Source organism: Nelusetta ayraudi, unplaced genomic scaffold (genome assembly GCF_046127955.1).
Source record: "Nelusetta ayraudi isolate G7.1 ecotype Tasmania unplaced genomic scaffold, CSIRO-AGI_Nayr_v1 ptg000018l, whole genome shotgun sequence".
In the NCBI taxonomy this organism is placed as follows: domain Eukaryota; kingdom Metazoa; phylum Chordata; class Actinopteri; order Tetraodontiformes; family Monacanthidae; genus Nelusetta; species Nelusetta ayraudi.
Window position 1 is genome coordinate 3,969,392 of NW_027466068.1, and position 18,026 is coordinate 3,987,417.

Sequence of the window (18,026 nt, forward strand, 5' to 3'; positions counted from 1 at the left end):
ATATTTACGATACGATTCGTATATTATATTTACGATACGATACGATTCGTATATTTACGATACGATTCGTATATTTACGATACGATACGATTTGTATATTTACGATACGATTCGTATATTTACGATACGATTATTCGTATATTTACGATACGATTCGTATATTATATTTACGATACGATTCATATATTATATTTACGATACGATACGATTCGTATATTTACGATACGATACGATTCCCCCAATACGATGCAGTGCGATTCAGCACAGTTTGATCCAACACAATGTGATTTGATTTGAGACTCCGATGCAAAGGAATGATGCTATGCAATTCAATGAGTTTGATTATTCATCCACCAAAATACAAGTTCCAGCACTGCGCTGTGCATCGCTGTATCGGTCTGTGACAGATGTAAAAACCGATGTATCTAGATTTAATCCCAAAATTGCATCGATTCATGGCTGCTCTACCGATGCACTCGTATCGTGCCCGCGCCTCTCCGTGTATAGATACGTATCGGTTAATCTTCCCATCCCTAGTATGTATGTATATACAGTATATGTATATATATGTGTATGTATATACCCATATATATACAGATATATATATTGTATACATATATATGTATATTTAAAAAAAAGAAAGAAAAAAAAATGTATATATATAATATGTATATATATATATACATATATATTTATATATATACATATATATATATATATACATATATATATGTATATATATATAATATGTATACATATATATACATATATATATATACATATATATATATGTATATATATATATATGTATATATATATAATATGTATACACATATATATATACATATATATATATGTATATATATATATAATATGTATATATATATATACATATATATACATATATATATATATATATATATATATATATATATATATATATATATATATATATATATGTGTATATATATATATATATATATATATATATATATATATATATATATATAAATGGACACTTGAGTGTTTCTGGCCGTTTCTCATCTTTTTTTTTTTATCAGACATCCAAGGCGTCTGCTTCAATTCTTCACATTTGTCAAATAGGATCTTGTTTTTTTTCATTCATTCATTCATTCAGCTCATTTTGTTGCCGTCTCTGTGCTGTGCCTTCACTCAGATGGAGTGAAGGCCAGGGGGAGAAGAGAGAACATGCAGCGTTTCCGTTGTGGTTGTGGGTTCGATTCCCTGGCTTGAGACCTCGCTGTGTGGAGCTCACACGTTCTATGTGGTCTCACAGTCCAAAGACATGCACATTGGACTGGATTGCTGTCCTGTCTTGAGGCGTGATTGTGAGGAGTGTGGATGGTTGTTAATGTTTATGTGACCCATCAATAATGTGGTGAGCTCACCCTCTCTTCACTGGGTCAGACTTCAGTGTCACTGCGATCTTGAGTCCAGGAGCAAGTTGGCTCATGGGCTCAAAACGGACGGATGTATTTGTGAACTGTACTTTTTTTTTGTTGTTTGTAAATCTGAAAATCTGCAGTTCATCATCACAGAGCTCATTTTCTCTGCCCTCATGTCTTCTCCACGTCGCACGCTCATCAAAATGACCAGACTTGACCAACCAGTTCGATCTTCAGTCACATGAAAGCTGAGATAAGATATCAGAGTTGAGCACACAGGGATCATGTGTCAGATAAATTATATCGAACATGATTCTTACTGTCATATTAACATTGCTCAACCTTGAATGCCAGCTGTATTGGTTCAGTACGCACATCATCACAAGACACACACACGAGCTTTTATCAACGCAGTGGTGACAAAACAGTGCATGAACGCCGAGGTTGAAGAAAAACTTCTCATGTGAATCCCTTCAGTTCAGCGCTGTGTTTAAAAGCTGCTGGAGTGAAATCAGGCCCGGCTCAAGGCCACCTGCAGCTACTGGAGCAAGAGCTCTGAGAAAGCCGTGTGAGGGGTCGTCTGATGGTCCGAACGGTGTGAACTCTCTTCAACCGGGCTCACCAGGTTGTCATGACACCTCCTGTTACTATCAGCAGCTCTCTGGCTGCTCGCTGTTCCCGTGTCTCTGTTCCCGCGTCTGCTGTTGACTTTTGGTTCTCGTTTCAAACATCTTGTTGACATTGCTTTGTTGCTACAGCGTCTGTATTTTTTGTTTTTTCCTCAGGTCTACTGCGTCAGCGGCCGATCCTGTGACCTGGATCCGCGCCCTTACCTTTGTCACAGAAAGGTTTCTGACCTTGCTTTGAAAACTGTGTTTAATCTTTGTCAGCAGAACTTCTACAACTATCATTTATGAAGGCGTGACCATCAAGGCTGTGTTATAAACATGACTAGGCCACATTTTATCGAACAGGAAGCTCAAACAACTCCCCATACTCTTCATCCCAGTCATGCAACAGTGCCTCGGATTCTAATTGTTTTGCACTTTATTTGACTCAAACCATCTTGTAATGGTTGACTGTTTTATTTTATATTGACTGACCCTTTGTTGCACGTCTGATAAGGGAATGGCAAACAAGATATAAAAGGAGATGGTGCAAGAGGTTGTTTGATTGACGTGTATGATGGACCTTTTTTAACGATGTGATCACGTGTTTATTTGAAAATCTCGCTACGTTCGAAGCTGGAATTCCTGTTCTGGGACGCGCAAATCAGCCCGATCAAATTAAGATAAATAAATAATAATGCAACTGCAGGAAAGGGTAAATGCAGTGCAGTGATGCAGTGGTTAGCACAGTCACTCCCCAGAGGGTCGCAGGTGTGTTTGACTCCACGTGTGGCTCATCAGCATCATTTGCCTGTGTGTCCCAAAAAGAAACAGTCCACTCAAACTGAGAGCTCTGTGTCTTTCAGGCGTTTTAATGCACGTTTAGCATTTAGCACGTTACCTTGGTGTTCGCCCAAACCATTAAGCAGCGTCGGATTATGCAACACCGTCAACCAACGTTGAAGGACAAAGTTAAGGAGGGGACGAGGGGGTAAGGTTCAGAGGTGGGCCCTGATTGGCTGACTCTCAGCCAACTGAGGAATGATGAATAAGGAGGTGACACGGGAATGTTTCTCCTCAGGCCTCTGAGCACGTGCTCGCCGAGGAAGGAGAACGGCACGGAGAGATGGGCGCGTGGGGCCTCCTCCGGGGGAGGGGCCTGTCCTCAGCCAATCGCAGAGCAGAAGCATCCGCCCTGCCCCACCCCCCGTCTTCCTGCCAGGGCTTTGCGTAACGCCTGGCCCGCCGTGAAGTTTGCATATTTTCTCGCATTAATGAAAACAATGAGTTAATCTCCGACTCTGGAGTGGGTCAACAGTCTGCCTGCCCATCCAACTGTGGAGGCAGCGGGGTTTTTTATTCCTGCTGCCGCCAGGGGATCACCGCGGTGGTTGTTGTTGACAGTTTTTGGCGCGGGCACGAGAACACTGTGGCGCTCGCGCTCTCTCTCTCTCTCTCTCTCTCTCTCTCTCTCTCTCGCACACAGCGTGGCCAGGATGTGGCCTAACGAGACCGCTCTGTCGTGGGTGGAGAGGCAGTCTAGTGACATTGTCCCGTCTCATACAACGAACTATGCGACGCCGTCCAGTCGTTGATAACAGCGACTTTACACCTGTGTGCACAAAACCAACCTGTCCCTGTCGCCATCTGAACAGAGCAATCTTTGTTGGCTGCTGGTTTTCTTGTTCGAGTGTAGAATAGAAACCTGGAACTCGGCAACATCTTACATATTAAGTTCCTGTTGAGTAACCAAACAATATCACCACACAAGCGCCTCATATTGTATAGAAACCTTTTTAACACGATGATTTCTAAAGAGACTCGGCACACTAAAGCAGTGTCTTTCAACCTTTTCTGAGCACCGGCACATCCCGTGGCACACCATCCATCCATCCATCCATCCATCCATTTTCAATACCTGCTTCTTCCTGAGGGGTCACAGGGGTCTGCTGGAGCCTATCCCAGCTGTCTTAGGGCAAAGGCAGGGTGACACCCTGGACAAGTTGTTAGTTCATCGCAGGGCCACATAGAGACACACAACCATTCCCACTCACACGCACACCTACGGACAATTTAGAGTTTCCAATTGACCTCGCATGCATGTTTTTGGACTGCGGAAGGAAGCCGGAGAACCCGGACAGAACCCATGCAGACACAGGGAGAACATGCAAACGCCACACAGAAAGGTCCCAGGCCCAGAATTGAACCAACAACCTTCTTGCTGTGAGGCGGCAGCACCGACCACTGGGCCACCCTGTCGCCCATGGAACACCATCAATCAAAAATACAAAGTGTGTCCTGCACTGAGCACTTCTCCATCTCCACTAAGACTGTGATTCATTTGCACATTGGAACATTTTCTGTCGTTGCACTCACACTCGAGTGTTGTTGTTTTTTTTTTTTGTTCCAAGTGTTTTTTTTTACCAGAGAACTATCTCAAACAGAATTTTCGTTATGTGCACATGACAATAAACAATATTGAGTTTTGAAATATTATAAAACAACACTTTTTTTTTTTTTTTTTTAACCTAAAAATGATAATATAGCCTCTTAATGTATTTCTACTCACTCAGTGTGAATCCTGGGGCTGTTTAAATGCACACAAAGTTGATATCCTGGGAGGAACTGAGGGATTTTTAGACCAATTAAATGAAGTAGGGGTTTAAAAACGCAGCTCTCAAGGACTGCAGCGAGACAACGTGGACTCACACTGCCACCTGCTGTTGGGCATGGTGTGAAACACTCCCCCCCCCCCCCCTTCATTTTATCCTAATATGCCCGCGAATGTCGGAGCACGGTGGAAACACAGTATTTTTTTACACATTGACACATTTGCACGGCAATAAATGGCTTTAATGTATGATTTAGATGTAAAGAATAGTTTCTCCAAAAAATATTACAGTATCAAAAATAAAAGTATTTCAATGTTCAAAAATAAATAACTGTGACAAAATAATGACTAACCCCCCCCATCTCTCGTTTTTACAAACACAACCGCACGATACCGGCTAAGAACTGGCTCAGAATAGAGGCAACATTTCTGAAATGGACACCACTCACTGCTTGACAATTCAGTTTACCAAAATAAAAGTCTTCTAACTAAATGTTTGAGGGAGAAGCCCTCTCCTTCTGTTTCCCTTTTGAACCATTAGAAAGCAGAGGCAGAAAGTTTACAGTCCCAGTAACCTTCAAGTGTTCCAACAGTTGTAAATGAGGGTGTGAGGTAAAACAATCCAGGTCGATTGAAATGAAGTAAACATGAACCCGACGGCTGACTCCAAATCACACATAGTCCCACACTGCTGCTCTTTCACATTAAGAGATGGCTTTGGTTGTGGCTCAACTGGCTGCCAGCGCCGTCACTTCTTCCCAGGGTTGTTCATTGGCCTCCAGCACTGTGAGCAGTTCTGGAGGTTGTGGGGAGGACAAGTTCTGTCGTTGACTGATTTTTCGTACATTTTGTACGAAGTGTGATTGATGATGAGTCTCTCAGCGTTTGTCTCGCCTTTTCTCAATTTCTCTGCGGATCCGAGACTCAAGAGCGACCCTCATCGGAGAGTCCAGAGTGTTATTCTGGGCCACGCGTTCCACAACCTTTCGGGGCTCGTCTTCCTTTAAATACAGACGGAACACTGAGGATTAGGACCGAAAAACAAAGATGAAGGTAAATACAGTCTGAGGACAGCTGCTGTGTGTTCACCTTGTGCACAAGAAAGGAGGTGATGGCACCAGAGTCGGCCTGATAGTCCAGCCAGAACAGTTCAGTTCCGTGCGTCTCAGTCTCCGTGCTCGACCCGCCGCTCTCGTTCCACTCCTCAGCCTCAGCACCGCCCCCCGGCTCGGAGCCATCTGGAAAACGGCCCCACAGATGCACACTGAGGAACCTCGGTGGAAGCAGTTTTTTGATTGGGTTTGGGCGAAGGGACAATCACACTCACGGCGGCATCGCGGGTGATACACTTGGAGATCAGGTCGCCGAGGCCGCCTGGCGGTTGTGGCGTTTCTTCTCCGCTGTAGCTCTTTGGCTTGCTTCACCTCCTTATCATAGTCATCTCTTGGAAATGCAAAAGATTACAATTGAAATTTGTAATGCAACTTTCACCATGGTTATCCATTATTTGCTCAGAAAGACATCTGCCAGTTTAATTCTGACAAACAATATGTGAAACAAATATGAATATGCCAGCCCAGTACACTAATAAGCCAGAAAAATATTTTGCTGGTTACCAAGGAACGTTATTCAAACAATACAAAAAGAAAACCAACATTTATGCTTTATGTTTATGACCACTGCTTTAAATTAAAAGTTTTTTATTTTTATTTTTTATGTCACAGTTGTCTTTATAATTGGCAGACCGATGTGGCAATGCATTATCATATACAGCAACTGCTTTAAATCAGCCACCTTTGACCATAGTGCACTGATTTATTTGTAATTAATGAAAAGGGGACTGACCCGGGGGCGGGGGCAACGTTATCTGATATGAATATGAATTGTCGGCTATGATCGTCCAAGGTACGTGTCAGCAACACACGCTGACATTAGACCATCTTCATGTCAAAATTAAGTGAGTGCTTACGTCCTACAAGGCCGACGCTAACTGTTGTGGCTAACATGGCAGCGTGCTAGCTTGATACATTACCTAGCAATCTGGTTCCTCCGGATATGGTGCAGGAAACCGTGGCTCATATCCAAGCGGCCCCCTCGTTTGCATTTCAAGTCATGCCCTTCATCTTCTGTCAAGATATCCATTTCAACAAACAATGTCAACACTTCTGTTTTAATGACGGTGATGAATGCAACTGGTCCCTTCTTGATGCGGGTAGTGCAGACAAAAAGCTAATATCTAGAGGCTAACTAATGGGAAGTTGTCCGATTATAACGCTCCCGGAGGTTAAAAAAAAGATACGTTTTTTGGTGCTTTTTAAGTTACGAAATACAGGCCGAATTGTTATACACTATTGAAAATAAATGACCGCCCAAAAGTCAGGTAAATTTAACGTTACCTATTTGACTTAACGGCTCAGTACTCTATGCAACTAAGATTGAACTCCGGGTTAGGCTTTTCTTTACTGTCGCACCCGATTGACGTACTTCCGGCGCGAGTTTGGTTTGGAGCACACACAGCGCGGCGCTTTGCAGCCATTCATTTCTTTTGACTTTAGTTGTTGTATCTGTGCAATTTTGCCACATCTCCCATAATCAGATCAGATTAAATCTCCGGTATGGTGTCTATAAAGCGAGAAAGAGAACCCGAAGTGGACGATGATGACGCTGAAGAAAGTCGTAAGTGCAATTCTTAACGTTTCCGTCACTCGGAGCTATTGTTGCCAGAACAACATAACATTATTATAAAACCACTATCAAGTTTTGCGTTGTTTGTCCCGTCCCGAAATGGCAACATTAGTTAATGTTACCATGACACTTTGCTGATCTAAACGTACTATGAACTTTTAAAACCCAGTAACTGGCAGAATCGTTAGGGGTGTTTTGCTAGCAGCTAGCTTGTTTCTCTTATACTCATCAAACACAAACACAGCTACAACTTGACCTCCTTTGAGTGTTTTTGTTGTTGTTGTTGCAGCTGTAGCCAAAATGACACGTGGCCGTGTGGTTGATGACCGAAGAAGCCGACATTGCCCCTACCTCGACACTATTAACAGGTGATATGGACTTAGGTGTGGACAGCGAGACGCAGGTCACTGCTGCTCTTCAGCTACGCTAATAACCCAGACTCTCCATCCCTGTCATGTTTCATCCCCAGGAGTGTTCTGGACTTTGACTTTGAGAAGCTTTGCTCCATCTCGCTGTCTCACATCAACGTCTATGCCTGCCTTGTATGCGGCAAATACTTTCAAGGTAGGTCCGCCCAGAGGTGGAGGAAAGGAAACCGTTGTGCTGGTGGTGATTCTCGGTGTGATTGCCTGCAGGTCGAGGACTGAAATCCCACGCTTACACTCACAGCGTGCAGTTTACCCACCACGTCTTCCTCAATCTACACACGCTCAAGTTCTACTGTCTGCCAGACAACTATGAGATCATTGACTCTTCGCTCGAAGACATTACAGTAAGTTGAAGTAATGAGTCCCAGAATTGTGCCACTGATCTGTCAAATTAAATCCATCAGCTGGCGTAAGGACCTTTTGAAAACCCAGCAATCAAATATTGAATAATATTCTCTCACACAGAAGAATGATATCTTAATTATGGCTACCAGGGATGTCCCGATCACATTTTTCTGGTCCAGGTCCGATCCCGATTTTTTTCTCTCGATCCAATCTTTTTTTCTTGCCTTGCTTAAACCGAATCCATTGGGTTCAGACTTTTCTCCTGGTGCATTGCAAAATAAACTGGATTGTTTGCTTCAACGATCAATTCATGCTTTGTTTTTCCTCACCATTCTATTTTACAAATTGAAGAACACAGTGAGCAAACTATATAAAACCTATAAATGAAATAAATACTAATGATGTAAAATTGTGCTTATAAAGTAAGTACATTCATTTCCAAAGTGCATTGGGAGCTTGGTGATGACTTCACTCTTTGTAGACTTTGTGAAGGTAATGTAAGCTTCACTGAATCAGTAACTTCAGTTACAGTAAACCACTGCTACAAAATAAACTTGTAAACGATGTAGCGGCTCAAGTTTAACACTCTGCTCAGTAAAAAAAAAAAAAAAAAGACTCGAGTCATATATAAATAAAATAAAATAAAATAATTACTTAAATGTAACTTATCAAGTAAGTAAATTAATTTCAGCTCACGGCTAACACAGCTAACATGTCTTTTCTTAAACTAGCGAGCAAACTTGTGCTGCTTCAAACCAGCTTTTGATTTGGTAGCAGCGCTGCGTTCCTTACATTCTGCTTCGTGTTTCTTGAGATGCCGAATTAAATGAGTTGTGTTCTAGGAAGCTCTGTCGCTGCTGCCACCACGTGTAACCATTAGCTGGCAGACTTTGCATTTCGCCGTGGGTCTGCATTCATCTGCCAACTCGTAGAATCGCCACACGGCCGACACAGTTGTGTCGTTTACAAATGTGGGGACGTGCGGCCCGGCGGAAACCTTTGGGCACGGCAGTGATGACCAGTAGAGGGCAGAAATGCGCCTCTTATTTATACATTGCGAACTATAAATGTGTAACGTTATTGATATATTTCAAGATAGGATCAGGGCTTTGAACGCAGATGCTAAATCAGCATGCGGATCATTTGGATCGGACCGGACATCCCCAATGGCCTCAACGGTCTTTAGATCAGGATCAGGACCACCTCATCATGTTCCGGAACAGTAATAAATGTTAGGCGCCAACACAAACTTGGACGTACGTGCGAGCTTTCTTTTGTGCCTTTGCTTTTTTTCCACAGTATGTGTTGAAGCCAACGTTCACGAAGCAGCACATTGCGGGGCTGGACAAGCAGGGCAAACTGTACCGAGCCTACGATGGGACCACCTACCTGCCGGGAATCGTCGGCCTCAATAACATCAAGGCCAACGACTACGCCAACGTGGTGCTGCAGGTACAAATAACCGCGGGCCGCTGCTTTTCTCGACCCGGGGCGCCACATTGGAAATTGTGCGACTAGCGCAACTTATTTCCACTGCTTTCGTAGGCCTTCTCCAATGTCCCGCCCCTGCGGAACTACTTCCTGGAAGAGGAAAACTACAGGGGGATCCGCAGGCCGCCGGGCGACATCATGTTTCTGCTGGTGCAGAGGTTTGGGGAGCTGATGCGTAAACTTTGGAATCCGAGAAACTTCAAGGCCCACGTGTCTCCTCATGAGATGCTGCAGGCCGTGGTGCTGTGCAGCAAGAAAAACTTCCAAATCACCAAGCAAGGTAAAAGTCAAAGCTTCCTCATATTTAGAGACTGTAAAACACACGGCATGAGGTGTGCAGATGTACGCTGTTTTGTGTTGCACAGGGGACGCTGTGGACTTCATGATGTGGTTCTTAAACGCTCTGCACGGAGCTCTGGGAGGGACAAAGAAAAAGTCCTGTGAGTAGATCTTTATGTTTGTACACCAGGTCAGCTCGAGATTTCATGACTGCATTTGGTACGATTACGACAAAGCCAAATACAAATCTCTGCTTCAGTTCTTGAGCATTGTGTTATTCGTCTTGGATTTATTTGTCGGTGATGATGCTCGCAGTGTAACTGACTGTTAGAATGGTATCATTTGGTCTTTATTTTGGTGCCTCCACAGCCATCATCACAAAGGCATTTCAAGGCTCAATGAGGATCTTCTCCAAGAAACTACCACACCCAGATTTGGTAAATTCAATTTCTGTTGACAAGATTCTTTCTTGCTACATTGAATCTCTCACAAATGATGATCTATTGAAGTGTGATGTCTGAAAACGATGTTGTGACCCTTCCTGCATATACTGTACAAATCACTGTTGTAATACCAAGTTGTATTTTCTGGCTGTTCTTTACGTTAGCGACACAGTTTTCTCGAAAAGGATGTGAAATAGTTCTGAGAAATAGTTCTGGACTGTTCCAAGTGAAAAGCATAGTGAGGAGGACTCTGTTATTCCAGGGCTGATATAAAAACCCGGTCATCAAATCTGTCCCAACAAACCGTCAGGATAACTTTTGAGTTGAGAGGAAGAGTAAGCAGCAGCATTTTCTGTCAACCTGCAGACGCCGGAAGAGAAGGAGGCTCTGCTGGTGACTGACGAGTATCAGGAGCAGATGTCCGAGTCCACCTTCCTGTTTCTGACCCTCGACCTGCCGACTGCCCCGCTGTACAAGGACGAGAAGGAGCAGCTCATCATCCCTCAAGTTCCTCTCTTCAACATCCTCAACAAGTTCAATGGCAGCACAGAGAAGGTTTGTGCCAAACATAAAAGCCTATGTGCCGTTTCAGCAGTGTTTCACAGATTCTTGTCAATAATGGAGGGAACATCCTATTTGGTTTTGTTGCGTCTACACTCAGGAATACAAAACCTACAAAGAGAATTTCCTGAAAAGGTTCCAGCTCACCAAACTGCCTCCGTACCTCGTCTTTTGCATCAAAAGATTCACCAAGAACAACTTCTTCGTGGAGAAGAACCCAACAATTGTCAACTTCCCCATCACGTAAGAGCTCTTTACGCACTCCACCTGTTTGTGGGACGGATGATGTGTCTTGATTCACAATGGCCCCTGAAATAAAGCCACTAAATAAATGGCTTGAGCGCTGGTCCTCATTGTAAATGATGTGCTCGCTCACCAATTGAACAGGAACGTAGACCTGCGCGAGTATTTGACGGAGGAAGCTCAGGTCTCAGAGAAGAACACCACTTACGACCTGGTGGCCAACGTGGTGCATGATGGGAAACCCAACGAAGGAGCGTACAGAATACATGTTCTGCATCATGTAAGTTGCTGCAGACATGGGCGAAACTTAGCCAAGGCCCTTGAATCCTGCATGGCGTCATGCTTGACGTGTGAATATCTCTGATGGTTCCCGATGCACTGACTTGTGACTTCTTTCATGTCGAATCAGGGCACAGGGAAGTGGTACGAGATGCAGGACCTGCAGGTGATCGACATCCTCCCGCAGATGATCACGCTGTCGGAGGCCTACATTCAGGCAAGTCCTCTCACCGACTCTGTGGATGTTGCACACCTTTGCTTTGGCCTTTCCTTTAAAATTTCATCCGCTAATCAGAAGTGAAATCTTTGAGTTGTACAAAGAGCAGGCGGCCATATTGTGCCGCCACAACTCTCTAAGCGGGGGGGTTTGTAAAGTGAAAATGTGTCTTTTAAATCGTGTCTGTCACAAACTTCACTTTATGTCACATTCTGTTGACATATGTTTTATTTATTTCAGATCTGGAAAAGGCAAGAAAGCGAGGACACAAACAACCACAAGGGAGTGTAAGTGAGTCCAGACTTTCCTCGGCGTGTGAGGCCCAGAGTGGTGTTGCTACTTTTAGTAACGGACAGCGACAGTTAGAACAGAAGAGCAAATCATCGTGACAGTAATGGCGACAACAAAACATCAGGGACTTTTTCTTTGTATGTTTGTTTTTCATTTTTTTTAAATACATCTTTTTATTATGTGGACATTTCTAAATAATTTCAGGAAATGTGTTTTTGGAAAGCAACATTTTGTTACGAGTTTCTCAAATCTCTGACAAAAAAATGAGACAAAGGAGCTCTGTTGGTTTGGGTCTGTATTAAATCATCTTTAATACATTCTGAGAGATCTACTTGTTTCATGATGGCTCTCATTTCTTTTGAAGCAGCGTCGACGTTCACAATATGTACGTACACCAGTGTACCTGCAGCACTCACAAAGCTTCAGCTGTATAGCATCACATGCAAAACCACAAATCTTCACAATCAATATATATGTGTTATTGACCAATACAGCTACAAATCAAAAAGAAACGTACACAAAAGTCAGAAAGTGCATTACATTCTTGAAAGAGTTGGATGGGAGCGATAGACGCAGTGGTCTTCAAGAGGCGCGCCTCCAGTAAGTTGATTAGAATCAAAGTATTTCAAACACAGCAGTTTCTGAGTGTACAGATTGTCAGTACACTGAAAGTTCTTATTATGGTCTTTTGATATGTGGTGAAAATAATCAGCAGGACCTGAAAACAACCACAGATGGCAGGAAGTGGAAATGTTCAGAGCTGCATGTTGGGGTTCACTGCTTCCACATGTGTTTCTCACAGAAGGCCTGGTTCTGCAAATGGACATGGAGCAAATGAAAGCAAATGAATGTTATTTTTTGAAATAAATAAAAAAAAGAAGCAAAATGGGCAAACAAACTGCGATCAGGGTTCAAGAATTGTGAATGACACCTAATTATTATTATTATTGTTATTATTGTTATTATTGTGGTTGTTGTTAATAATAATAATAATAATAAAAATAATAATACATTTTATTTGTAGGGCGCCTTTCATGGCACTCAAGGTGGCCTAACAGCAAAGGCTCCTACACACTGAACGCGTCGGCGCAAGAGCGCAACGCCGCGCAGAGAGCAGAGCGTCGCGCAAGGGTGGCGTTTGACGCCTTAACATGTGAGGACATCTAGGCGCGGCCAATAGGAGAGCAGCCGGTTCTGGGGGTGGGTGGGGGGCGTGGGGGGAGTGCCCAGATGCAGAGCACGGCACCAGTTGTTAAATATGTGTTAAAACTTCTCTACATCGAACTGTGCCTGACAATATATGAACATAAAGTTGTTTTTTCATATACATTCAGGCCGGGACGTTATCGCGTTGATTCACATTTTATTTTATACTCGTCTAGAGTCTAGACAACACGGAACGTACTTTGCACAAGTTTCCAGCAAAATTGATAGCGACGCACTGAGTAGCCTTATTCAAGCCTCCGGTGCCGCCTGAATGCAAAACACGTAGCAGCTAGTACGAGCACCGGAGGTAACGAGAACGTCAGAGCGCCGAAACCAAGCAGAGTCGCCAACCCGATACATATTTTTAAGCTAGTGTCGAGTCCCAGAACTCGGTGTCATATCAAATGTTACACTCGGGACACTGCGAGACAAGTTTTTCCTTCGTTTTTCCCTCACCGCTCTGCATCGGGCCACTTTTTTCAGAACCAGCTGCTCTCCTATCTCCTATCTCCTATCTCCTGCTTGCGCCATACACCGCGTCAAAAACGCGTTCAGTGTGTAGGCACCTTAAGATAAATGGCAAAAAACAGGTGCAACAGGTCAAGTATGGTGTGCAAGTCTGAACAGATGATATAACTTGATAATTATCAACTATGTGGTCATTAACAGACGGACTTGAACTTACCCCACACTTCTGAGCCGTTTTCATGTTCTTGCACCAGTAGCTTGGCCCCCAAGTGCAAGGGTTGCTCCCCAGCAGCATGTCCCCCCCCTCATGTCGGGTGGCGACGCACAGGTCCGCTCTCTGCCGCATTAAAACATGCAGTAAGAGGTGGTGGTGACAGAGGGGGGGGGGGGGGGGGGGGTCACAGTATCAGCGGCATGGTTCTCTGATGGCCCCTCCCTCTCATGGTGAGAGGTTTTAGCTGCACGTGAACGTGCACGCGAGGTGAATTGGGAACTCTAAATTGTTGGTGTGTGTGTGTGTGTGTGTGTGTGTGTGTGTGTGAGAGTGTAAATGGTTGCTTGTGTCTATGTGTGATGCACTGGTGACCTGTCCTGTGACCCTGCCTTCGCCCTATGACAGCCGGGAGAGGCTCCAGCAGACCCCCGCAGAAGATGGATGTTGCAGCAAAACTTTGCCCCTTCTGATCCACAAACTGGTGTCACAGTGTTGCAGCAACATAACAAAGATTTGAGAGGTGATGGTGGACACCGGTAGGCTATAGTGGCATCTTATTGCTACATGTGGGCTGGATAATTTAAGCTAGCAGTAGTGATATGTACTAATATCACTACTACATTACACTACACTACTTATATGCACTAACACTACTACTACTACTACTACATTGTGGTTTTGCTGCAGTGATTGGCCCACCTCTCAGAACCATCAACTCTTGAGTGCATCCTCGCTTCTTTGTGTTGTACGCGGGCCACATTAACAACTCCACTATTGCTGTTTAGACTTATTATAATCATTATTATTATCATTATTATTTCACCTCGCAGGCGTATGTCCCCTCCATCTGCTGTCCCAACACCTCCTGCAGCCGGGAGCCGTAGACTTTGGTGAAAACCTCACACTGAGTAGAAAACAAAAGAGTTCATGAAACAAGATCCCCCATCGCACCCACCCCCGGGCCAGGGTTTCTCACGTGAGCCGCAGGGTCAGTCAGACCTTGGGGATGGCGTTGGGGTGACGGGAACACACAGACTGGAGGAAGGAGGAGGTTTGGGTTCGGGTGGAGTTGGGCGCCAGGTGGAGGCGGCTCAGCACGGCCAGCGTGCGGCACGAGTCGCACTCGGAGGCGGGAAGAGCCTCTGGAACTGTAAGAGTGTTTAGCTAGCAACTACAGGCCCAAGCGGTGAGGTTTGCGTGTGATGGGACGTCACGTATGCAGACATGCGGGACGGACCTGGAAGGGTTTGCTCCTTGAAGATGCACAGGTGCAGCAGGGTGCATATTGTGTGAGGCGCAGCGGACGACAGGAGGAACTCGACGATCTCTCTGCCGTACTTGGCCACGAAGTCTTCACACTGCTCTGTGTAGCTCTTGGGTATGAGGTCACAGATCTCCTCCATGAGCTTCATCAGAGTTTCCTGCAGGGCAGTGATGGGAAGGCGACGATGAGAAACCGCGTCTGTTTTGATGATTATTTTTTTCATTTATTTTTTTAACAGCACAACTTACCTCAGTCATATTGGTTGGCAACAGAGTCTCCAGTTTCTTGATGATGAATAGACAAAAAGAACAGGTGGGGTCCAGCAGCTCCTACGGAGAAGAACCACTGGTAATTCTTCCTGCACAAAAACAGACGCTGTATTTTTATCTTGTTCAAATGCACTTCTGCTTTCTGTGTACGCACATCGGTACGGCTGGAAGTGGGAGTGTCTTTATTGGTCGAAAGTTGGGGAAGTTGCACAAGTTCCTTCTTTTTGGCGTCGCAAAGTCCAAAGGCTGCACACGTCTCCTTTGGCTTCTAAAAAGTATAAAGGCGCCGTCGCATGTTTTCATCAGAGGTGAACATGACGATAACCAGCGTCGCCTGACCTGACGCCAGACTCACCTGGTTGCCTGGCGTTTGCTGCAGGACCTTTGGCAAATACGCCTTGACCTGCAGACCACAGGCGGACGCCTGCTGTTCGGGCAGACGCTGGCACAGAGCGCGCAGGGTTTCATAGACCATCTCCTGCAACAGCACCGCAGTTAGAAGTGAGAAGACAGTGCAGAAGTTAAAGATTCAGATGTTGTTGTTTTTTTTTTAATGTTTATTTTTCCCCCTGTGCTTTGTTGAAGCAGCTTTGCATGAAGAATTACTGGAAAATGACTGAAAAGCTCAGAAAACAGCATATTTATTCTCCGAGGGTCTGTAAAACTTGGATACACACATTTTTACATTTTACTTGATTAAAAACACGATCCTGGCCAACGCTTTGAATAAAGTGGAGCAGGGAAGGAAAAAAAAAAATCAAGCGAGAGCTCACTGACAGGTTAAAGACAAAAAAAAAAAATAATAATTAAAAAAAAATAATAATAATAATAAAAAATAATAATAATAACAATAATACTACTACTACTAATAATAATGATAATAATAATAAAATTAAAATTATTATGTGGTGACGATGAAACAGCAAAAAGGTGTTGACAGTCACGCTCGCTTTAGCGCCGTACCTTCGCATCTCTGCCGGAGATCATGTTGGCGGACAGCTGCACAACCTGGCCGCACTCGGAGCACACATCCGAAGACTGACGACAGGAGAGAATTATTATTGCTTTGTTCGGTAAAAATAAATAAATAAATAAATAAATAAATAATAAAGATCGCTGTCGGTCCGTCTGAATTCTTTATTCCAGACAGAATTGGACAACGTTGTTTGATCGAGACGGGCATAAAATGAAAGTCATCCTCACCGGGCTTCCATGTCTGAGGGCTGACGAAGGGTCGACGATGAACCTGGCGTCACCTTTTACAACAACGACAGAAAGAGACCTTGACAACGCAGAATAATTGAGCGTCACGCGCTCCCTGTTGGGTTCCACCCCAGGCCTCGGACAATAATCACATCTGTGGCCAGCAGAATTAACTGTGGCCCTACAGTCATTCCGTCAATCTTTCAATCTTACCGGACCAGAGGGACACGGTGAGGCCCAGCAGAAAGTAGCAGAGGGACGACATGTCGACGTGCAGCGCAGGACGATACCGACGAGCTGTGTTTGGTTGATAATAATACTAATAATACTAATAATGATATCAGCGCCCGGGACGCCCAGGAAGTCCAGGGCGAACACACGATCCAATCAGAGAGGCTGATACAGAGGTGACGCGCAGGCGCAGACAGGGAGCAACGCATTCGTCAAGCGATTTAATAAACCAGCAATTTTTTTTTTTTTTTTTTTTTTTTAAATTGCGCAATTTGAAATGCAAATTCTCGAAGAAGAAAACATAATAATAGAGATGTATGTCAAGTGCAGCACGAAGTGCAAAAACAATTCCATATCAATGGGAGATAACCGATAACAAAACGCGAGCAAAGCAACACCAGATAGCGTCAGATGGGATAATGTGCGAAAGGTACTTTGATTAAAACAAAAACAAAAAACAAACAAACAAAAAAAAAAAGAGATCAGAAAACCGAACAGAAATCGTGACCGACGCACGTGCAATATGCGCCGGTTGACATTATGTTTTCTGTCACGGTGAAAACGTCAAACGTCATTTGCTGGAGAGACGCTCAAGTAGCCAGTAGATGGCAGCAGAGTATCGGGGAAAAAAAAGAAGAAGCTCTTTTTGCTGCGAATGGTAAATGTTCAAGTTGTAGAATTAGTAGTCAGAAATCTGAAGGGGGCCTTTTTTTTTTTTCAAATAACATTTTCTTTTTTTTTCATGACATGGGTTATTAGCTTTGTGTCCAGCTCTCAACCTGGAGAAGTGAATTGCACTCTGTCAGGCCTCTACCCTAAGACCTGTCCATCTTGGGTGTCCCACTTGAAGACTAAAGCTCCCGCTGGTATAGAGCTTAGGGTCGCTGAGGCTCACAAACCCCATGACCACAATAAGGTGGCAATCCAGCAGGGGAAAAACTGAAAAATCAAAATCAAAAGTAAAATAAAATATCATTCATCCAGATTTTAACAACCAACAACATCATTCTCAAATGCTTTTCAACCTAAAGGAAAGACATGTCATATAATCAATATTTGCCAAACTGAAAGGTAATGAAGGTTGATGTGAAAAAAATCACCAAGCATCACGAGTTCTCAAACTAATTTGGAAAACACACAACAGAGGGCACAGGTGGATTGATGCTAGCTGCTGCCTCTGATGCAGTGATGTTGCTACTAGCAGCAGCACTGCTACTGCTTTTAGAACATGCAGGAGCAACACTTGTTTTCAACCTTCTGAAAAAAAGGATGCATCTCGCAGCT

At 44.0% G+C, this 18,026-nt stretch overlaps 3 protein-coding genes across 4 annotated transcripts; 1 reads left to right on the top strand and 2 right to left on the bottom strand.

The window, feature by feature from the left end:
- Positions 1 to 4,854: 4,854 nt before the first annotated feature.
- cunh2orf68 (chromosome unknown C2orf68 homolog) lies at positions 4,855 to 7,093 on the bottom strand. The gene is made up of 4 exons (XM_076025928.1): positions 6,658 to 7,093; positions 5,953 to 6,068; positions 5,715 to 5,863; positions 4,855 to 5,626 (listed from the first exon to the last, which is right to left on the bottom strand). Exons 1-4 carry the CDS (start codon positions 6,765 to 6,767, stop codon positions 5,504 to 5,506), a joined length of 498 nt encoding a protein of 165 aa, XP_075882043.1. The 5' UTR covers positions 6,768 to 7,093; the 3' UTR covers positions 4,855 to 5,503.
- A 4-nt stretch (positions 7,094 to 7,097) lies between these two features.
- On the top strand, positions 7,098 to 12,218 carry usp39 (ubiquitin specific peptidase 39). Its single transcript, XM_076025925.1, has 13 exons — positions 7,098 to 7,301; positions 7,600 to 7,678; positions 7,780 to 7,874; positions 7,946 to 8,082; positions 9,383 to 9,535; positions 9,629 to 9,854; positions 9,940 to 10,014; positions 10,223 to 10,290; positions 10,663 to 10,851; positions 10,958 to 11,100; positions 11,245 to 11,380; positions 11,510 to 11,596; positions 11,837 to 12,218. Exons 1-13 carry the CDS (start codon positions 7,241 to 7,243, stop codon positions 11,885 to 11,887), a joined length of 1,500 nt encoding a protein of 499 aa, XP_075882040.1. The 5' UTR covers positions 7,098 to 7,240; the 3' UTR covers positions 11,888 to 12,218.
- Positions 12,174 to 16,880, bottom strand: sftpbb (surfactant protein Bb). Of its 2 annotated transcripts, none has more exons than XM_076025927.1 (11): positions 16,725 to 16,880; positions 16,512 to 16,564; positions 16,272 to 16,346; positions 15,664 to 15,786; positions 15,463 to 15,576; positions 15,288 to 15,362; positions 15,013 to 15,196; positions 14,775 to 14,923; positions 14,599 to 14,679; positions 13,779 to 13,898; positions 12,174 to 12,700 (listed from the first exon to the last, which is right to left on the bottom strand). In XM_076025927.1, the coding sequence occupies exons 1-11, from the start codon at positions 16,774 to 16,776 to the stop codon at positions 12,662 to 12,664; spliced, it is 1,065 nt and encodes a 354-aa protein (XP_075882042.1). In that variant the 5' UTR covers positions 16,777 to 16,880; the 3' UTR covers positions 12,174 to 12,661. The 2 variants fall into 2 exon arrangements, with proteins under 2 accessions (XP_075882042.1, XP_075882041.1); XM_076025926.1 differs by having other exon boundaries at positions 15,288 to 15,368.
- Between the last annotated feature and the right edge of the window lie 1,146 nt (positions 16,881 to 18,026).

Excerpts from the sequence above, each read along its gene's own strand:
- cunh2orf68 (XM_076025928.1), bottom strand. The coding sequence starts at position 6,767 with ATGGATATCTTGACAGAAGATGAAGGGCATGACTTGAAATGCAAACGA. Across the intron at positions 5,864-5,952 it reads GTATCACCCGCGATGCCGCC|ATGGCTCCGAGCCGGGGGGC; the intron begins GTGAGTGTGATT and ends GCCGTTTTCCAG. Across the intron at positions 5,627-5,714 it reads CCTCCTTTCTTGTGCACAAG|GAAGACGAGCCCCGAAAGGT; the intron begins GTGAACACACAG and ends CTGTATTTAAAG.
- sftpbb (XM_076025926.1), bottom strand. The coding sequence starts at position 16,776 with ATGTCGTCCCTCTGCTACTTTCTGCTGGGCCTCACCGTGTCCCTCTGG. Across the intron at positions 15,787-16,271 it reads TCTCCGGCAGAGATGCGAAG|GAGATGGTCTATGAAACCCT; the intron begins GTACGGCGCTAA and ends GTGCTGTTGCAG. Across the intron at positions 15,369-15,462 it reads CCACTTCCAGCCGTACCGAT|GAGCTGCTGGACCCCACCTG; the intron begins GTGCGTACACAG and ends TCTTCTCCGTAG.
- usp39 (XM_076025925.1), top strand. The coding sequence starts at position 7,241 with ATGGTGTCTATAAAGCGAGAAAGAGAACCCGAAGTGGACGATGATGAC. Across the intron at positions 7,875-7,945 it reads ATGCGGCAAATACTTTCAAG|GTCGAGGACTGAAATCCCAC; the intron begins GTAGGTCCGCCC and ends GATTGCCTGCAG. Across the intron at positions 10,852-10,957 it reads TCAATGGCAGCACAGAGAAG|GAATACAAAACCTACAAAGA; the intron begins GTTTGTGCCAAA and ends GTCTACACTCAG.